Source organism: Protopterus annectens, chromosome 13.part0, assembly GCF_019279795.1.
Source record: "Protopterus annectens isolate FY-2018-M chromosome 13.part0, PAN1.0, whole genome shotgun sequence".
Classification (NCBI taxonomy): Eukaryota; Metazoa; Chordata; order Ceratodontiformes; family Protopteridae; genus Protopterus; species Protopterus annectens.
In genome coordinates, this window is record NC_056747.1 from 1,197,531,452 (window position 1) to 1,197,549,416 (window position 17,965).

The window sequence follows — 17,965 nt, forward strand, 5'->3', positions numbered from 1 at the left end:
GATACCTGAAGCTGTTAACTAGTTACACCATTTTCATTTTTAGATCCATAGGTTCATAGGTAAGTACTAGGCTAGCTGCCGTTGAGGGACATTTTAAGCCTAACCAATATCCCTTTTTGTGGTCAAATTAACCAATCCCATTTGGTTAGATGATAATAGCCTTGCTCATTTCATAGTCAATAATTATATATTAGCCCTGGGATCAAATCATAGATAATGTGAAGGGATACATGCACGGGATAAAAGATTTAGGAGCTGGCTCTGTCCATTAGTAGTACAGGGGGAAGTCTAGGGTTAATTTTCCATTTCTCATCCATAGATCCAAGCTGCACTTTAATATTGACAGATATGAACTTTGTTTGATGTGGATTGGGATTCTGTTACATAGCAGCTGTATTCTCTGTGCGATATGCCTGTCCCTCCAAACCGTTCTGCTGATGTTGCAGAATTGTTTTATATCCTAAGAAGAAGTACTTCTGATGCCATTTCACTTGCTAATGTGCAGTAAATCAATCGGTATACAGTTGAGGTAGGCCTTGTACACCACATGCAGGTCACCTATTAGCAGTCTGGAGGATACTGAGCATAGTGACAGGGCTTTGAGTCAAGCCATGTAAGACATGCTGCTTAGGCCTTGTATCCTTTTAGTAAGGTACTTCTATGGGCATTCCAGTTGTTGCACGTCTGGATAGATACATGCCAAAAGGGGCAATGTATTCAATGATTGACCTAACGAGAGCCGAGTAAAGTGGGACAATGACATCCCTAGATCTAAACACAATCTCTTTGTTTATAAGCTGTGCAATACAGAAGGACTTTCATACTACAATAGACATAGTCAAAAGTTAGGCCAATGTCCACATAAGTTCCCAAAATCAAACAAGTGGGTCAACTATTAGGGGCATATTGTTAATGTAGTAGTTCCTGGGGTAGATGACAAATGGATATAGTCATGCAGTTTTTGGCATTTAGCTTTAGTCTGTGATTTTGCCACCAGTTATTTACTTGGGACAAACCTACCTGCAGGAATGCAAAGCCATTTGGTGATTCAATGAGTGCTCCTAGCTTGCAGTCAATCTGCAAACTTAGTCAGCCAGACCTCTTTGGTATTTGCTTTTACTTCAGAAAAATTATGTTAAATAAGGGTGGTCCCAAGACAAAACCCTAGGGGACTCCACTGGTGACTGGTGTCTTTGTGGAGGAAACTTCCCATACTTTAATTCCCTGCTTGCTATCTGCGATCCAATTGGCAATCCAGTGGGTGACAAAGGGGTTTGTTCCCAGTGTACTTAGCTTTTCTACTATGCCTGAGTGGGGAATTGTGTCAAAAGCTTTGGCCAGGTTTAGCTATACAGTGTGTACATTTTTGCCTTCATCCATTGCTTTGGTGACCTTTTCAAAAAAATCCACCAGGTTGAGTAAGCATGACCTGCCCTTGATGAATCCAAAATGAGATGGGTCCAATGTTGGCTGGTTCGCTGTATCTTGACTGATTAGCTCCAAGTCTTTCCATAGTGTTGCAAGTGAGGCTGGTCAGACTTCCGGGTCTGTGGAACATTATCTCTTATGCAGGAGAATGAGTGCAACCGTTTCCCATTCGTTTGCTAGCAAACCTATATGGAGGCTAAGACTGAACATTATTATTAGTGGTGTGGCTAAATCATGCTTCATTTTATTTAAGATGCATGCAAATACATTGCCAGGACCCATCTATGTGCTATTTTTAGCTTGTGATAGCACTTATAGGACTTGATCATGTGGGACAGATAGCTGAAGGCAAGACAGTTGCAGGTATATCTTGCGGGACAGATGGAGGGGAGAGAGGGGCAAAGTTAAATTTATTGGCCAGTAGGTTTACTATATCTTCAGGCTCAGTGTAGGCAAGATTGTCCACAATCAGCTCAGTGCATTGCTGAATTGTGCTTTTGAGATTAAGAACATAACTAAAAACATCTTTTCCTTTGCCTTGGGAAGCTATTTTAACCTCAGACTTTGCTCTGTTGGATTTTATTCACCTCCTGAGTTGTTTATTTCAGTGACAAGGACTCCCAACATCCTGGGAATTACTCTTCTAACTTTCAGTCAAAATTATTTTCCTTTTACTACAAAGCTTGTTGATATTATGATTTCTGGGGTTTTCCTTGCACTTATTCCTATGGGGTACAGCTGCATCGATGCAGTTGCTTACATGCTAGTAAGTGTGGTGGTGTATGTTTCTTTGTATTCAGTGGCATTAACTGGGTTTGGTGGAAATTTGAAGCTTGTCAATGTATCACTTACAAGTAACGTAGTTTGTCTTTAAAACATTCTAAATGTACCTTAGACTGAAGGGATCTCCTGTTTCAATTTCAGGAGACTACTTTACTGTCAGACCTAACAAGTGATGAAGATACACAAGGGGTGGTGCAATCTGATCCCATATTAGTAAAGACAAGATCCAAGATGCTCACCTCCCATCTTTCTTTTCATTACTTTGTGTATTCATACAGTCGCCCTCTCCAGAACTTTCATGTAGTGTGAAAGGAGTTTGATACTTCTATATGTCACACAGATATCAATGTTCTTTTTGTTGTTGTGTGCTGGCACTAGTAAGCTTATTTTCCAGTCATCCTGGATATGCATTTCTCTCTATAATGTTTCGAGTACCCTCTGGAACCATTCCCCCCCTTAATTACACAGCATATTTTAGGCTGTGGCTGGGTCAGTACAACAACATATGTGGGGTTTTCTTCATTCAGAAGTTGCTAGAAGAACTCCCTCAATCTACTTTTGATGGCTTGTGGACTGGTGAGCAGGTTGTCACTAACATCCCTTAGGAAAGGTGTCAGAGGGGACTATCTTCTTTATTTTTTGGTCTTTGCATTGCAACCTGATAGTTTTTTTGTGCCATCTACTGAGTCACTTTCCAGAAGCTAGTAGAGTGCCTCTAATGTCTTGGTCTTTGTTACTGTAATTGCTCTGATAGCCTCTTTGTTAGCCTGGTCTGTCTTTTCTGTCTCCCACTTCTGCCTAAACTCCTTTCATTTGATGACTTGGAGGCTTTCTGAGTTTATTATGACATAATTTTATACAATTAGCCAACTGTCTAACATGGATTGGTTTAGAAACCTTATCATATCAGAGTTTGGAAAATGACACAAACTGGTCTTTCATGCAAAAAGATTTGTTTCTGCCCACATTTTTCAACCGTGTGACGCCTCCAGGTGCATCTGCAGTTAATTCCTACAGACACCTCTAGTTGTCAAAAATATTGCTTGTTCAAATTTGCATCAATAATTCCAAAACCATGGTATGTGCAAATTTTTAAAAGATTTCATCTTAAACCTTACATAATGGCAAACTCGACTGCATTAATATTTGACCTCTGACTAGTGCAGGTAAAGAGATATTAAATGCTTTTATTATATTAATTTATATAGATATAATTTTCACTTTTTCTAAATATCTCAACAACCAAGTAACAGACAGAACTCCTTAGCCTCATATGAAAGATCTCAGCTAAATGAATAAAATGCAGCTGACTGTATATGTGTAACTTAAGTGGTTGCTGATAAATTGTAAGTTGTTTACAAAATACTGCAAACGTAATACTTTGTGTTTACTATGACTTATAAATTTCAGTTTAAGACCTAGAACCTAAAGAATACTACCACTGTAAAAATTGTTTGTGCTGGAGAGTTTGTTATTTATACCTCTTTCATAACCCCCAAGGCTCCAGAGATATTAGCATTTATCTGAAATGTGAGGACATACATTTGATTCTTGTTGAAAGGCTTTGCTTTGGCTCTGCCCTTTGGAAGTTACAGTGAAAACTTCCTGAGCTCAACTGGAGTGAATGAGTTAAACAAGAAGCATCTTTATTAAATTATCATATATGACACAGGCAAACTTATAGTTATATAAATGAAAATAAACCATACTGACAATTTCAGTTGCAAACATTATTAATTACAAACCATGCCAACACAACTGTAGCTGCAAACATTATACATCACTTATAATATATCCAGTCATTGTCAGTAAGCTATTGTATGGCTCATTCAAATCCTGCCTTCTTTTAAATCTCATTCCTCCTCTGAAGGTAATGATCCCACACTTCCCATTTTTCCTATGTAATTTGCTGCTACCCTTTTCTAAAGATCCCAAGTCTAGTTATATCTCTGTTACTATCTTCTCTACTTCTAGTAAAGTTGGTTTAGACTTTGACTTCCATTTTCTAGTAAATTCCTTTTTGGCAGCCATCATAATTAGACTTAGCAAAGCCTTACTATGTCTAGGCAATTCTGATTCTGTATCATAGCTCAAAAAATATTTTCCTTAGGTGCACAAATTTGCTCACTTAGTATTTATGACAGAGCAGTCTGCAGGGAATCTTAGAAGTCTGCCACCTCATTACACTACCACAAATATGTTTCCATTTACCTCTTTCTTCCCCATCTCACCTCCAGCATTTGCTGTCTACCTGAGGAAAAATTCTTTGGAGTCTACCTGGGGTATAAAAATACCTATGTAAAAACTTCAAATCAAAGATACTAAATCTTCTAGACTTTGTTGCATATTTGGGAGACATACATATAATGCCCCCATTGTGTCTTTGTGAAATGCTTGTCCAATCTCTCTTCCCAATTCTTTCCAAACTCCTCTGATTAATTCTTATAGTTATCATGCAATATTTTATGTGCTTGACTAATTATTCCTTTCTTAATGGTAAATTATGTTCTAGATTCTATTAAAAACTCTACCAGTGCTGGCCATTTGTTTAGGACCCCCTATTTCTTTCTTTTTGCCTATGCCTTCCCTATCAAGGATTGCTATCAAGAGTAATCTCTAACCTGCACTCCAAATAAGTTCTTGGCATCTTCCCATTCTATTACCTTTCCCTCTCTAGTTATTTGCTCCCAATACCTTGGTTCCTTTGCCAGTTTTTCTACAATAAATTCCTACCCCCTCTTGTCTACTGTCTGTATCCTTAATTGCAGTCATCCCTATCAGCAGAATCTCCTTTCTCCATTCCCATGTTCTCTTAGTTCTTAGAATACTTTCTGCTACTTTATGAATATAATACACTTAAGATTATTGTTAATCTCCTTAAACATCTGCATCCTTGTTTCTGGAGCCCCCCATTTCACCATCATCTCTTTCCACTCTGAATTATAGTTTTTTGCTTGTGCTATGTATATGAGCCTTAACTGTGTTGCTCTGAAATATCCCTTCAAATCAGGTAATCCCAATCCACCCTGTTCTATTGGAAGAATAAGCTGATCCCACTTGACTCTTGCCGTCTTCCCCTCCTAGATAAAATCCTTCAGCTCTTTATTAATTGCTATCCACAACTTCTCCTCTGGTTGATAAAAATATGCCTGACTTGTGTATAAGACTAAAAGGACTAAAAACATTTGATCTACTTGTATCTTACTACCCATATAACAGAGTTTCCATTTTCTCAGTTTTTGCATCATCTTTTGTTTAGTCTCATCCCACATATCCTTAGCTGCCACACTGGAATCAATTTTAATCCATACTCCTAAATACTTCATTTTTATTACGTCCCCATAGCAATGGATATTGCTGAACTGATTTGTATGTGGGTACATAATTTACCGTTATTGCCTTGGTTTTAGCTTCATTAATTTTGTATCCTGAAAATGTTTGAAACTGTCTCAATATGTTCCACAGCACTGTAATGTCCCTTTCTGGTTTTGTCATCTATAAAATAATGTCATCTGCAAATAGAGCCAGCTTTTCTTGACTACCATACCAATTATATCCTTGAATTTCTGAGCCCCTTATTTTCTTTGCCAGTAGTTCTAAATATAATGCCAATAAAAGGGGAGAGAGGACACCTCTGCCTGGTTCCTCTTCTCAAGAAGAGATTATCACAGAAGACCCCACCCTCTAATCTTTGCCTCCGATCCTTTATATATCCTCCTAATCATCTTTATAATTTTTTTTTCAGGAAATGCAAATGCTTCCATTGCTCTGCTGATGAAGTCCCAGCTTACTCGGTCAAATGCTTTCTCTGCATCAAGACCCACCAACAACAATGGTATTTTCTGACATTCTGCTTCCCTCTGGATCATCAGTGTTCTGTTAATGTTGTCAAATGTTTGCCTCCCCTCCACAAAACCACAATGATCCATATCTATCAATTTTGGCATCACTTCTGCCATTCTTTTAGCCATTATAGACAAACAGTGTATAATCATGGTTTATTATTGAAATGGTCCTGTATGAAGTTGGATCTGATAGATCTTTATCCTCTTTAGGTAATACTGCTACCACAGCTTTCTTCCGGGATGTTGGTACTTCTCCTCCTCTTAAAATACTGTTAAACAAAACCTTCCCGATCTTTTAGTTTAATTTCCCTCCTAGCCTCCAAACCTCCACAAGAATACTATCTATTAATGGGAATTTCCTGCAGATTGGTTATATATCACCATTTTTATCTTATCTCCTCCTATCCTAACTGTTGGTAATCAAGCCTCCTCTACCTCTAGCCTTGGCATATTTAATTCTTTCATAAACATTTTCATTTGCATCTTTTCTGGATTTCCATATTTCTCTGCTTTATACAGACTTTCACAGAATTTAAGAAATATTTCAAACACTTCTACAGGATCCCTCATTATAGGCTCCCTAAGCTTGGTGACAGCTCCTTCTACTTTCTGTTGCCTAAGTCATTGTGCAAAAAGTTTTTGCATGCTCAAGTTATTATCCAAAACACGGTTGCTTTACAGCAATCTTTCTAAACTCATGCATATTATTGAGGTAATTCCTTATTTTCTGTTTAGCATTCTGCAGTTGATCCTCTTCTTCTGTGAGATTCCCCGTTTTGTAATACTTTAACATTTGTCAGTCTCGCTAAAAATAATTCTAGTTACTTAACCATATCTCCCTTTCTTTTATTTCCACCCTATTTTTAAACTCCACTTTAATTTTATCCCACTCCCTAGATACATTTTCAAAAGTAATTTCTATCTTCTCTAATAGCTCCTGAATAATTTCTACCACCATTCCTTAAATTCCTCTTTTTTTCAACAGATAGGTGGGAATGAGCAAGTGTCTCATTTTTAATTCATTATCTTGTGCTTTTACTTTAATTATTATTGGGACATGATCTGAAAAAGTTATCAGGTGCTTATCAAGACCTTCAGTTAAATGCACATGTTCCTGTGAAATGTTAATTCTGTCTAGCCTAGCTCAGTTTTTGTATCTTGGGGAATATGTAAATACACTCTGTATTCCTAGTATTGAATTCACATTTTCCATGAAAACTATTTTTACAAATTTCTTCAAAAATCTACCCTCCTTTCTTATATATTTCCCTTCTGGGACTCCCAACATATACTCACTGTTGCAAATCAAATTCCAGTCCCCAACTATAAAATTCCTTGCTAAAAGCTAATTATTTCTTCCAGAATTTTCTTTAGCTCCATTATAGTAGTTTTTGGTAGAATATAAATATATGCCAGTGAAATCCTCCTCCCTTACCTGTAGCCCCTTAGTGCTACAAATCTACCATCTCTTATAGCATAGCTATTTGCACTCTACATTATTTAATATTCTTCACTAGTCTTTTGTTTTTGCATTTAACTGTGAAACCACTAATGTTTAAAGACATTACAGAAAGCATCATTTTCTTGAAATGTTATTTCCACCTTTTATGTATAACAGCTTTTTTGTCAAATGTCTATTTTCAGCTTTTCTGTTACATGCATATACTGTTTGGCAGGTTAATCTTCTACACAGTTGTTAGTCATCTCCATTTGAGCCTATGTCACATCTTACAAAAAAACTTTTTGCTTTATTGAAGCCCTCAAACAAAAAACAAAATATACCCCCAGTAATCCCTAAAACCTATTAACACACAAAACTAAGACAGACACTGTGCCGTGCCTATGTTGGGCCAATAATCAAGGAGCCTGAATCCTCATCACTGATACTGGAGAGGGACATTCACTTGGAATACAAATCGCTACACTCAGTACTTCCAGATGTAGACCTCTCTACATCAAGCACAATTTTTTCTGTAGCTGTGTGATAACGGTCAAGTATTGTTTTTCTTTAACTGTGTAAATCTTTCCAGCTGTCTTATTTTTAATATTTTCTGTGATTGAAACTCTGCCATTTAATGTAAATAGAAATTTAGTATTTCCATGTTCTTTTATTATTTACTATTAAAAACATTTAAACTTCTCATTGTGGCTGGTCCTTGCTGCTGGTCAAACTACCATTTGTATTAATATTGATTTCACTCAGTATAATTGGGTACCCTTGTAACAGCATTAGGTAGCTTGCTTTGTAGTACCTGGTGGCAGTGATCATTAGTAAACCTGTGCCAGCCTTTCCCAGTGTGTGTGTGTGTGTGTGTGTGTGTGTGTGTGTGTGTGTGTGTGTGTGTGTGTGTGTAAATCAAATCCCAAAGTGTGTGTGCGTGTCAGCTACTTGGAGCAGGGATGCCAAGCACTGGTTTCACAGACAGAGTGGTGGAGGACTTGACTTGGATAATCGGCTGAGGACTTGACTCTGAAGCTATGCCAGTGGGAAGTCCTATTTGGGACCTAGAGGGAGACAGAGAAATCCAGACCCCAGGCTGAATGTGCTCCCTGTGTGCTCTTAAGAGGAAATTGTGCTTGATGCAAAGAGGTCTGTATCTGGAAATACTAAGTGCAGCCATTTGTATTTCAAGTGAATGCCCCTCTCCAGTGTCATTGGTGAGGATTCAGGTTCTTTGATTAATGGCTCAAAGTGAAGATATGACAGCCACGCACACAGTCTTGAGATAACCTAAAAGAAAGTCTACCCATACTAAGATGCATGGTACAGCCTGTTCTACCAATTGCTGTCTAGCTGTATCTTATTTTTATAGCTCTGTAAATATTGGAAGAGTGTTACACCACAGGTATTAATATTTCATCTGAGTATTCAAAACTTGCTAAACAACCAAAATGGCGAAAAGACAGCTTCAAAACAACAGCTTCAATAACAGGCTTTTACCATGTTGAATCCATAATATATGAAATATAGAGCTTTGCTGTTGTAAAAGTCAAGTGGTGTTGTAATTCCACAGCTTTAAAACATGTGGATGTCATAAAAACCTTCTGATGTAAACAATGGACAAGCGCTTTCAGCTTTTTCAAGCCTTCTTCAGATCTGAAGATCTTATGACACCCACATGTTTTAAAGCTGTGGAATTACAGCTGTTGTTTTGAAGCTGTCTTTTCGCCATTTTGGTTGTTTAGCAAGTTTTGAATACTCAGATGAAATACTAATACCTGTGGTGTAACGCTCTTCCAATATTTACATTGTTTTTTGTTCTGCTGAGCGTTCTTTAGTGGAATTCACTTCCTTTTCTGGATTTTTATAGCTCTCTCACCTAGGAAAACACTTGAATGCTTTCAGAAACCATTTTCTCCAAGCCATTTTTCTATCAGATTGCATCTTAGAGACATTAGAACTAGACAGAAAGCAGCCAAGCATACATTTGTTTACTAGAAAAAAATTATAATATTTTGCTTTCACTGAAAACAAGTCATTCCCCTATGCAAGAATGAGAAAAAGCACACCAATTTTCTTTTGTCATGCTCTTTTAACCAGATTTTTCTTCTTCATTTTACATTGCAATGCCTACATTTCTTAAAACCAAACAAGGATGCAAAGAAAATCATGCACTACTAAAATAGTACCATTAAGAAAAAAATTGTTTTACTTAGTTAATTTACTCCCCACAGAGTATTTTGCAAACACTAATGACATGAAGTAGGGAATATGGTTTAGAGACCCTACAAGTTTAATAGTGTCCAAGAAAGTGCAATATTTCCAGATTCTCTTGTTCTATTCCTGTTCATTTCCATCTCCTACATCCTGTCACTGCTTCATTTCTAATGTACTCTTGATTCTTCTAGTCAACTCTTGTGTTTTTTCCTGCTTTCAAGCTTTTTCTAATGCAACACTGGAAAAGATTTCACTGGTACAGTCTCTCTGTGGTCTTTATTACCATTAGAACAAGTAGAATCTCCTTCTGTTTCAGAGCTTACTTTTTGTTGGACAAACTTTTCTATTTTATTTCTTAGTATGTACTTCATCAAAAATGATTTTGCCCCTCCAGGGAAAATATTTTGAAGATAGCTGGGTACAGCAGTTTGAATCTCATGCCTGCTTCTCAACACTCCCCGACTAATGGAATCAATTTACTCCTCTTCTGCTTGGTATACAATGAGTGGTCATTCTCCACAAATACTTTGCTGTCTCCCACTTTTAGTACTTTGTCCTTCTGCCACTATTTTGTCAGAATCAATTCCTTCTGCTGGTAAGATTGCATCTTTACTATTAAAGGTCTAGGTTGCTTTCTCATAGCCAGGTTTGGAGCATACACAAGATGTGCCCTCTCAATTAACAATTCCTGTTGTGAAATACCATTCCAGTTGTTTATTTGTGCTTTCATAAGCGTAATACAGTCTGTTTCTTCCAGTGTTTCTGGTACTTCAGAAAATTTCAGATTTTCCCTACACGCTCCGTCTTCTAATTTTATTATTTTTTGAAACAATTCTTCTTGTGCAGTCTCCTATTCAGCCAGCCTCTTCTTCATTTTAACCTCAGAGTTTTGTAGTTTTATCACCTTATCTGAATATCTGTTTAAAGCTTTTTCCATTTTTTCCGGCCTTTTATTGTTTGAGTTGATATACTCCAGTGTTTCATTTATTTTAATCAGGTCTGTGTGCAGTTGCCATATACTTTCCTCTAGGTTACTGGAAGTCATGTCTGAAGCTTGCACTGCTTTTTGCTGAACAACTGCAGTACTTTTCCCAGTCAGTGTTTTTTTCGTCATCTTTTGTAAATGATTTTCCTTCAGGTCCTCTGTATTTCTTTTTTCCTGGCATCCTGGCAGTGCACCTACTAGAAAGTAACTGAAATTTAACCAGAAATTTAGGTCCACTGGTTTTCTCTGCTAAGTTTCTGTTTTCATACTGGAAGAGGTAGAATTAAGCTGTTGCTCAATGTTTAGCCATCTTGAAAGTCCCTCTACCCACAAATTTTAAGCTGTCTGTGGGTATCTATACACTGAAAGAGATATTAACCACATTTGGAATACTCAGGTAACAAAAAACAGATTTAATGACCAACTCAGATATGATTTTATGCTGAACCTAGGCATGAAATACTGGTGGATTCTTTCTTTTTAAAATCATCTTACTATGTCATACAAACAAAACAAAATTGCATGTAAACAACTGAAAACATAAAATATAAAAATAAAATATTAAAGAAGACGAACTATAGCCCACTACCAGAAAGATTTTTAAGATGATGGAGAGATGGAAGAAAAAAAATAATCCTGATTCTACGTCTGCATCTCATACATCTTCAGTATTAACTTCTGTTGCCATTTAAACATTTGGCTTAAAATGACATCAAATAAGCAAAGGTAATGACAGTAAATGATTAGCTTTCCATTTCATTAAAATGATGCATTTAGCTGCCACAGCCAATGCTATTTTTTTCTGTCTTCGTATGCATCATAAGATGATATACATTCTAAAAGCTAAACATTAGGTTCATAAGTACATCTCAACCTCACATCAGTTTGACCAACTATACAGTTGTTTGCCACCAGAGTCAACTCAAATACTGCATTAAGGTGTTTATATCACGTTATCGAAAGATGAAAATAGCGAATGCTATTTCATCGAACCTAAAATATCTAAACCACATAATATCGAGCATTCAGAACAGCAAAATTTTTTTCTTGGGAAAAAATTTGCTATTCCGAAACACATACAGACAACACAAGCACACCTAAAAAACATCAATACACACACATACACTTATAATCCTACAACTAACCCTACACTAAACTATACATACACTACTATCTATCCACTTACCTTAACCCAAACCCTAACCCTAAGGTCCGTCACTATCGCACACTCACCTAACCCACGCCCTAACCCTAACTCACTTAACCCACCCCTAACCCTAATTCACCTAACCCACACCCTAACCCTAACTCACTTAACCTGTGCTCTAATCCTAACAACCACACAAATCGCACACTTACCTGAACCCGACCCGTAAATTTCCAGCACATTGCTGAAAACAGCGAAGCCACAGAACCGGCCAACTGAATTATTTCCCTAGGAAATAATTTGTTCTGCAGCTTCGCTATTTTAAGCTTTCACTCAAAACGGGTCGATATTAGAACATTCGAAGTTTTAAAACTTCGATGTTCTGATATAGACCCGCATTAAGCACTATCTGTTTGGTGCACATTATATTAGAAAAAACTAATTTTTGAATAGAAGCATTATGCAATGACAAATGGTGAGTAAAAATGTTCAAACATATCTGCCCATTTAACACAAAGCATTCACATTTAGGAGAATTAGCTACAAGAATGTTAAACACCATCACAGGTTTGTCATTACTTTAATCACTATTCTACTTCCATATTTATGTATTGAGATTTGATTAAGAGAAATGACAGATTTGTCAATAATTTGCATCATGTTACCTCTCTCAGAAATGTCAATACAATAGGAGATGTATATTCAACATTATACTCATACCATGAAGCAGGACAAATTGAAAATTGTAGCAATAGTCTATTCATTCATACTACAGATAGGAACAAATATTCTTTTCATTAATATTCCTTAACATTTTAAGATAATTTCTTTAAGCTTATATCTTAATTTCAAAAATCATACAGTGTGATTACATGGTCTATATTACATATTCGAGGCTTCAAAATTTGCGAACTTCATATGTTCGACAACATATGAGCAAAACTTGAAACCTTGAATATATAATAATAAAGTAAAAAAAAAAACTTACCGCTCTGAGCAGGGGGGCAAGCCTCCCTGCACCCCCACACCCCCCACTTAAATATACCAACTCAGAGACTGCACTTCAGTGCAGAAAGGGAAAATTTGCCCATTCGCATATGGAGCCACTGCCTTTCACCTTCGAACTTTTCAAAGTTCGATCATATGGTGTCATATGACATTTGAACTTTGAAACGTTTGACAATTTAATAGGGACCCTGATTATATACATGTATTAAACAGGTAGAATGAGCAGCAATGTATTTTTCCACTTCTGGCATATTTTAACCAAATCTTTATTTCTTTATGATGTGTTAAGATCCCTCAAGGGATTCAAGGAAAGCCTCCTCATCAAAAGAATTTAACTAAAATCATTTTAGGTTTATCCATATCTTGGAGGAAGGGATTACAACTACCCTATGGTTAATACACAGAAGCAGTATAAACATCTTTATAACACTTCTAAAGCCCAAGATACAGAAAACAGCTACAATTTAGTGGTCTATATCTAGTCTGAATTTTATTAAGGTATAAACTGTAAGTCACTTTTGACATCTAATCTGACTTTTATACTGAACAGCTAAAAACTGAAACTGTGGAACAACTGGAATTAAATTCTTGGATAGATCAAGGTTTAAATAAAAGCCAGTCTTTCAGACTTTGGATAGTCTACCTTAAGGCTGATAACATTAGAAACCTCTGTAAAAATATTATCAATTATTGCCACTTCATGCCTGTTTCTGTAAAGCCAGAAGAAGAAGAGGGATGGAGGTCTTACTGTGACCCAGGCAACAGGGCTTTATTTATCAACCCAGGCACTGGAATCGAGACATGGTGGGAAAGAAGTAAAGGGTAATGTTCCTTTCTCATCATATGGGTGTGGCAAGAGTTGTGTTAATATAAACCAGCTAATATGGAAGATGATGTAATACACACACCACACTATGACTGTATCTAGTATGTACAAAGTATGAACATTTCAGAGTTCAACCATACCTGCAGGAAAGTCACCATATCATTGGTGCAGGCCTCCAGGTTAATTCTCCTGACAGCAACATACTCGCCTGATGGTCTGTACTTGGCCAAGTTCACAGTCATCAAATCTTCTAAGCCTTTGCCTAGAGGATAGAACAATAACAAAACAATCACCACACTGAACTGTTAATAAACCCATTTTTTAAAACAAACAGCTAAATTAAAACACCATGTTAGTGTTATTATTCAAACGTCCTGTCCAGCTGAAAGATGCTTTCTAATCCCCAGCGACTGCCTCCTCCTATTTAATCATAGGTTCATAGGTAAGTACACGGCTAGCTGCCCTTGTGGACCATTTTAAGCCTAGCAAATTTCCCTTGCTGAGAATCAAACCCTGCACATCTTGTCTGTGAGGTAAACACATTAACCATTACACCAAATGAAATACAAGGATAAAGAACTTCCTTCTCTTTGTTACTTTCAATATACATGTTCCAAACCCATGTTTTTGTGTGTGCGTGTGTGTGTGTGACTGGACAACAGAACTAAAATTACGGTATCCAAAAAGATGTAAAAAGTTAAGGAATATTGTGAGAATGGGCTAGCAAAATGTTAGTCATTCACGATTCAGTCGTTTTTTTTTGGGGGGGGGCATCCCCTCATGACCATTAAGACTCTGTTCTTGGATGGGACAATTCATTCTTCCCCATTCTCCTATTTGAAGGAGCAAAGGGAGACGGCAATGGACTACAGCTATCACCCAGTGAAGACCGGTATTACTTTATGTACATCACTCCCTCTGTCAGTTGACTAGCAAAATCTGTGCAATGCCTTCTTTGCAAAGCCTGTGTGAGTGCATGCTTCAGTTTTTATATACAAAGCTTGATCTAAGTGCTGTTGAACTCTTTGGTGGAATTCAAGTCTTCAAGTGTTTGTGAATATGGAGGTGCAATTTTGTGTGTCTGCTAATCTTTGCTGTAGAAGAAAGACAAAATTGTGATCATGCCTAACATTAGGTAGCTGAAAGACTTGTAAGAAAAGGGATACTCAGATGAGGAATGAAAAAGCAATATAAGCTCAGTGAAAAAAACAATACAGTAAGCTCAGTGACACAGAGATAAAGCCCCAACTGTGATCCACATAAGCCAAGATCAACTAGCAACCCTGGCACTACAGTAGCTGATGAGAGAGGGTGAGGGGGAGAGGATGATGCTAGCTCTTCCATCCAAAGGATAGAGAGGTAAGTCCAGCTTGTTGCACTGCCAGAACCTAATTGACAGAGGTACACAGTATGAACTGTATGGGTGGGGACATGTGCAAGGTGTAAACTTTAGAAAAGCAAGCACTTGTGAATGCAAGTGTTAATGGGAGCTGCTAAGGGAGACGTTATATTCAAAAACAAGAAAAACCCTGACACCTCTATGGGGGGCAGTTGTGCCATAAACAGAGCTTGCCCTAATGACGAACAGCAAATGGGCAAAGTCATGGCAGTGGCCAGAACCTCGGAAGGCACAAGGTTGTGGGGGGACAATACACATGCAATTAAGACCTTACCTCCAAACGGTTAAACTTGGAGACAGTAAAGAAACATCTCCAGTTTGGACAAAATATGAAGTTTAATATATTTTAACCCTATCAGATGCATTTTTTAAATTTAATTAGCAATACATTCCTTCTCCAGCTTTAACATGTACTGAAAGAACAACGAACAACATTAAGTACACAAGATACAATGCATTTATATCTCTATAGCATACTTTTATCTGCTATAAATATTCCCATCTAGCATACCCACACTGGTAATCACTTATACTTAATTAGAACTCCTGATAACATTTTGGTGACAGACGCATCACATATTGTACTAGTACAAGCATCTATTACATGTAAAACACATAAAAGCACAGAAATCTTATCAAAATTAGATAACTATTCCTTCCTTCCTTCTCATTATGGACAATTTTAAGTAGTATTTTCTATTGTCTTTCTTCTAATAGCCCAAATTCAATAGCAAGATTAGGCCAGGTAAAAGTCAGCATTCTTACAGAAGCACAAGAATAAATTCAAGTATCTCAAACTAGTCATTGGTCATCCTCAGTGTGTAAATTACTCCCTCAGCCAATTAGGAAGCAATCTTTCCACAACATTATGCCCAATACCTAGCTCAAAGGCTAAATTTCTGCCACTTCTCATTATGCAGGGATTATTCCAATGCAAAGCAATCCTGACATCCTAATAACTGCTTCAAGCATTTCTCTTTTCATCAAGTCTATCCCTTATTAAGATTGCCAAATTCTGGTAATAACTGCCACACAGGTAAAAAAAATGCACTCTCCAAAGCTATAAATACAGCATCCATGGGACCAGACGACATCCCAGGCTGTGTACTACATGAACTACAAAATGAACTGGCACCTCACCTAAATGTCATGTTTAATCATAGCCTCACCTCAGGTTCGTGCCCACTGAGTGGTGCACAGCTACAGTTATCCCACTCCACAAGGGGGGATCCACCTTGCATCCTGGGAACTACTTCTCAATCAGTCTGACGAGCCTGATCTGCAAGGCCATGGAACGTATTATCATGGAGCTTATAAACAAAGACACTGGCAACCTTCAAACACTGGACCCCACCCAGTTTGGGTTCGTGAAGGGACGGATCTTGTCTCCTGAAACTGATTGACTTCTTCGAATCAGTCTCCAGAGCTGTGGACGTTGGTAAGGGGGCCACACAGCCTATCTGGACCTCGCCAAGGCCTTTGACACCATCCCCCACTCTGGAATCATAGATAAACTTACTAAGCTGGGCATTAATCCCTACATCACTTGATGGGTTGCCAATTGGCTTACTGACAGAACCCACACTGTAAAAGTAGCCGACTCCAAATCCAGCTCCACACAAGTGGAGTACCTCAGGGTTCAGTCCTGGGACCACTCTTGTTTGGCATCTACTTCTCTGAAGTACAGGCCAACACTAAGGGACTCTGGCTAACAAAGTTTGCAGATGACTGCAAACTGGGAGTCATTATTGAATCCCCAAATTATGTGGATATTCTACAAAAGGGCCTTACAGAAACAGATGCTTGGTGCCAGAGCCATGGGCTCAAGCTCAGTGCCAAAAAATGTATAGTTATCCCCTTTGGGAAAAAAACATGTACCCATGAATTACAACATTGGTGGCTGTACACTAAACACTGAAAGTATGATAAGAGACTTAAGGACACAGGTGGAAAGTGGTCTCACCTTCGATAAACATATCGCCACAACAGTCAGGAAATCCTTCTATGTGGCACACCTAATCACTAAGGGCTTTTCATCCGGAAAAAAAGTAGGTCATTGTCCCACTGTACTCATCCCTCATTAGACCCATTATAGAATACAACACCCCATTTGGTATGCACCTTTCAAGACATCTGCAACAACTGGAAAGGCCGCAGAAATACCTCACTAAAAGAATCACAGGCCTAAAGCAGATGCTCTATGCTGACTGCCTAAAAAGCTCCAGCTATACTCTGTCACATACTGTCTACTCACAAGCGATCGCTGCTTAATATACAAGGCCATGTCAAACCCAGAGCTGTTGTACATGCTACACTTAAAGAAATCCCAATTCCTCAGAGCCATATGCTCCAGGGATCTAAACCTTGTCATCACAATGACCAAAACTTGCTGGAGGGATAGGTTCCTGACCCAGAGACTCCCCAGACTCTTGAATAGACTGCTCATACATGTCAAGCAGAGCGCCTCTTTGGCCCTCTTTAAAAGGAATCTTGACGATTGGATGGGAGATAGGAAATTTACCCCAGGGATTACACCAGTCGCCCTGCTAGACAGGGGTCCAGGGAAGTAAATATTGTGGGAAGAAACAGCCAGGGAATTGTTACGGCTAGGCTTGTATAGGCCCTAGGGCCGATAGCCTAGTACCAAACTATGAATCTATGAAAGTGTAAGATAGGATGAAATTGCATTTTGCAATTAGCTTTATTAAATTCATATTAGATAAATAACAATAACTTGGCAATAACTAAATCATACTGGCCATCACGGAGAATGCCTTTACATCCCCTCCCCCATTATCAAGTATCCCTTAAGGGCCTCCATTATGATTATTATTAATAAAGGTGCTCACCATCTAATTTGGAAAGTAATAAAACTTCGCTGTTTAA

The 17,965-nt window shown here is 37.9% G+C and overlaps 1 protein-coding gene across 5 annotated transcripts in view; it reads right to left on the reverse strand.

Annotated features, from left to right (window-relative positions):
* The window catches only part of STRADA (STE20 related adaptor alpha), a 923,993-nt gene that overhangs the window by 431,005 nt on the left and 475,023 nt on the right, over positions 1 to 17,965 (reverse strand). For all 5 annotated transcript variants that reach the window (XM_044055203.1, XM_044055206.1, XM_044055205.1 and 2 more), the window contains one exon: positions 13,821 to 13,942. In XM_044055203.1, the coding sequence (XP_043911138.1) occupies positions 13,821 to 13,942 (122 nt within the window). The remainder of the gene's footprint in view (positions 1 to 13,820; positions 13,943 to 17,965) is intronic.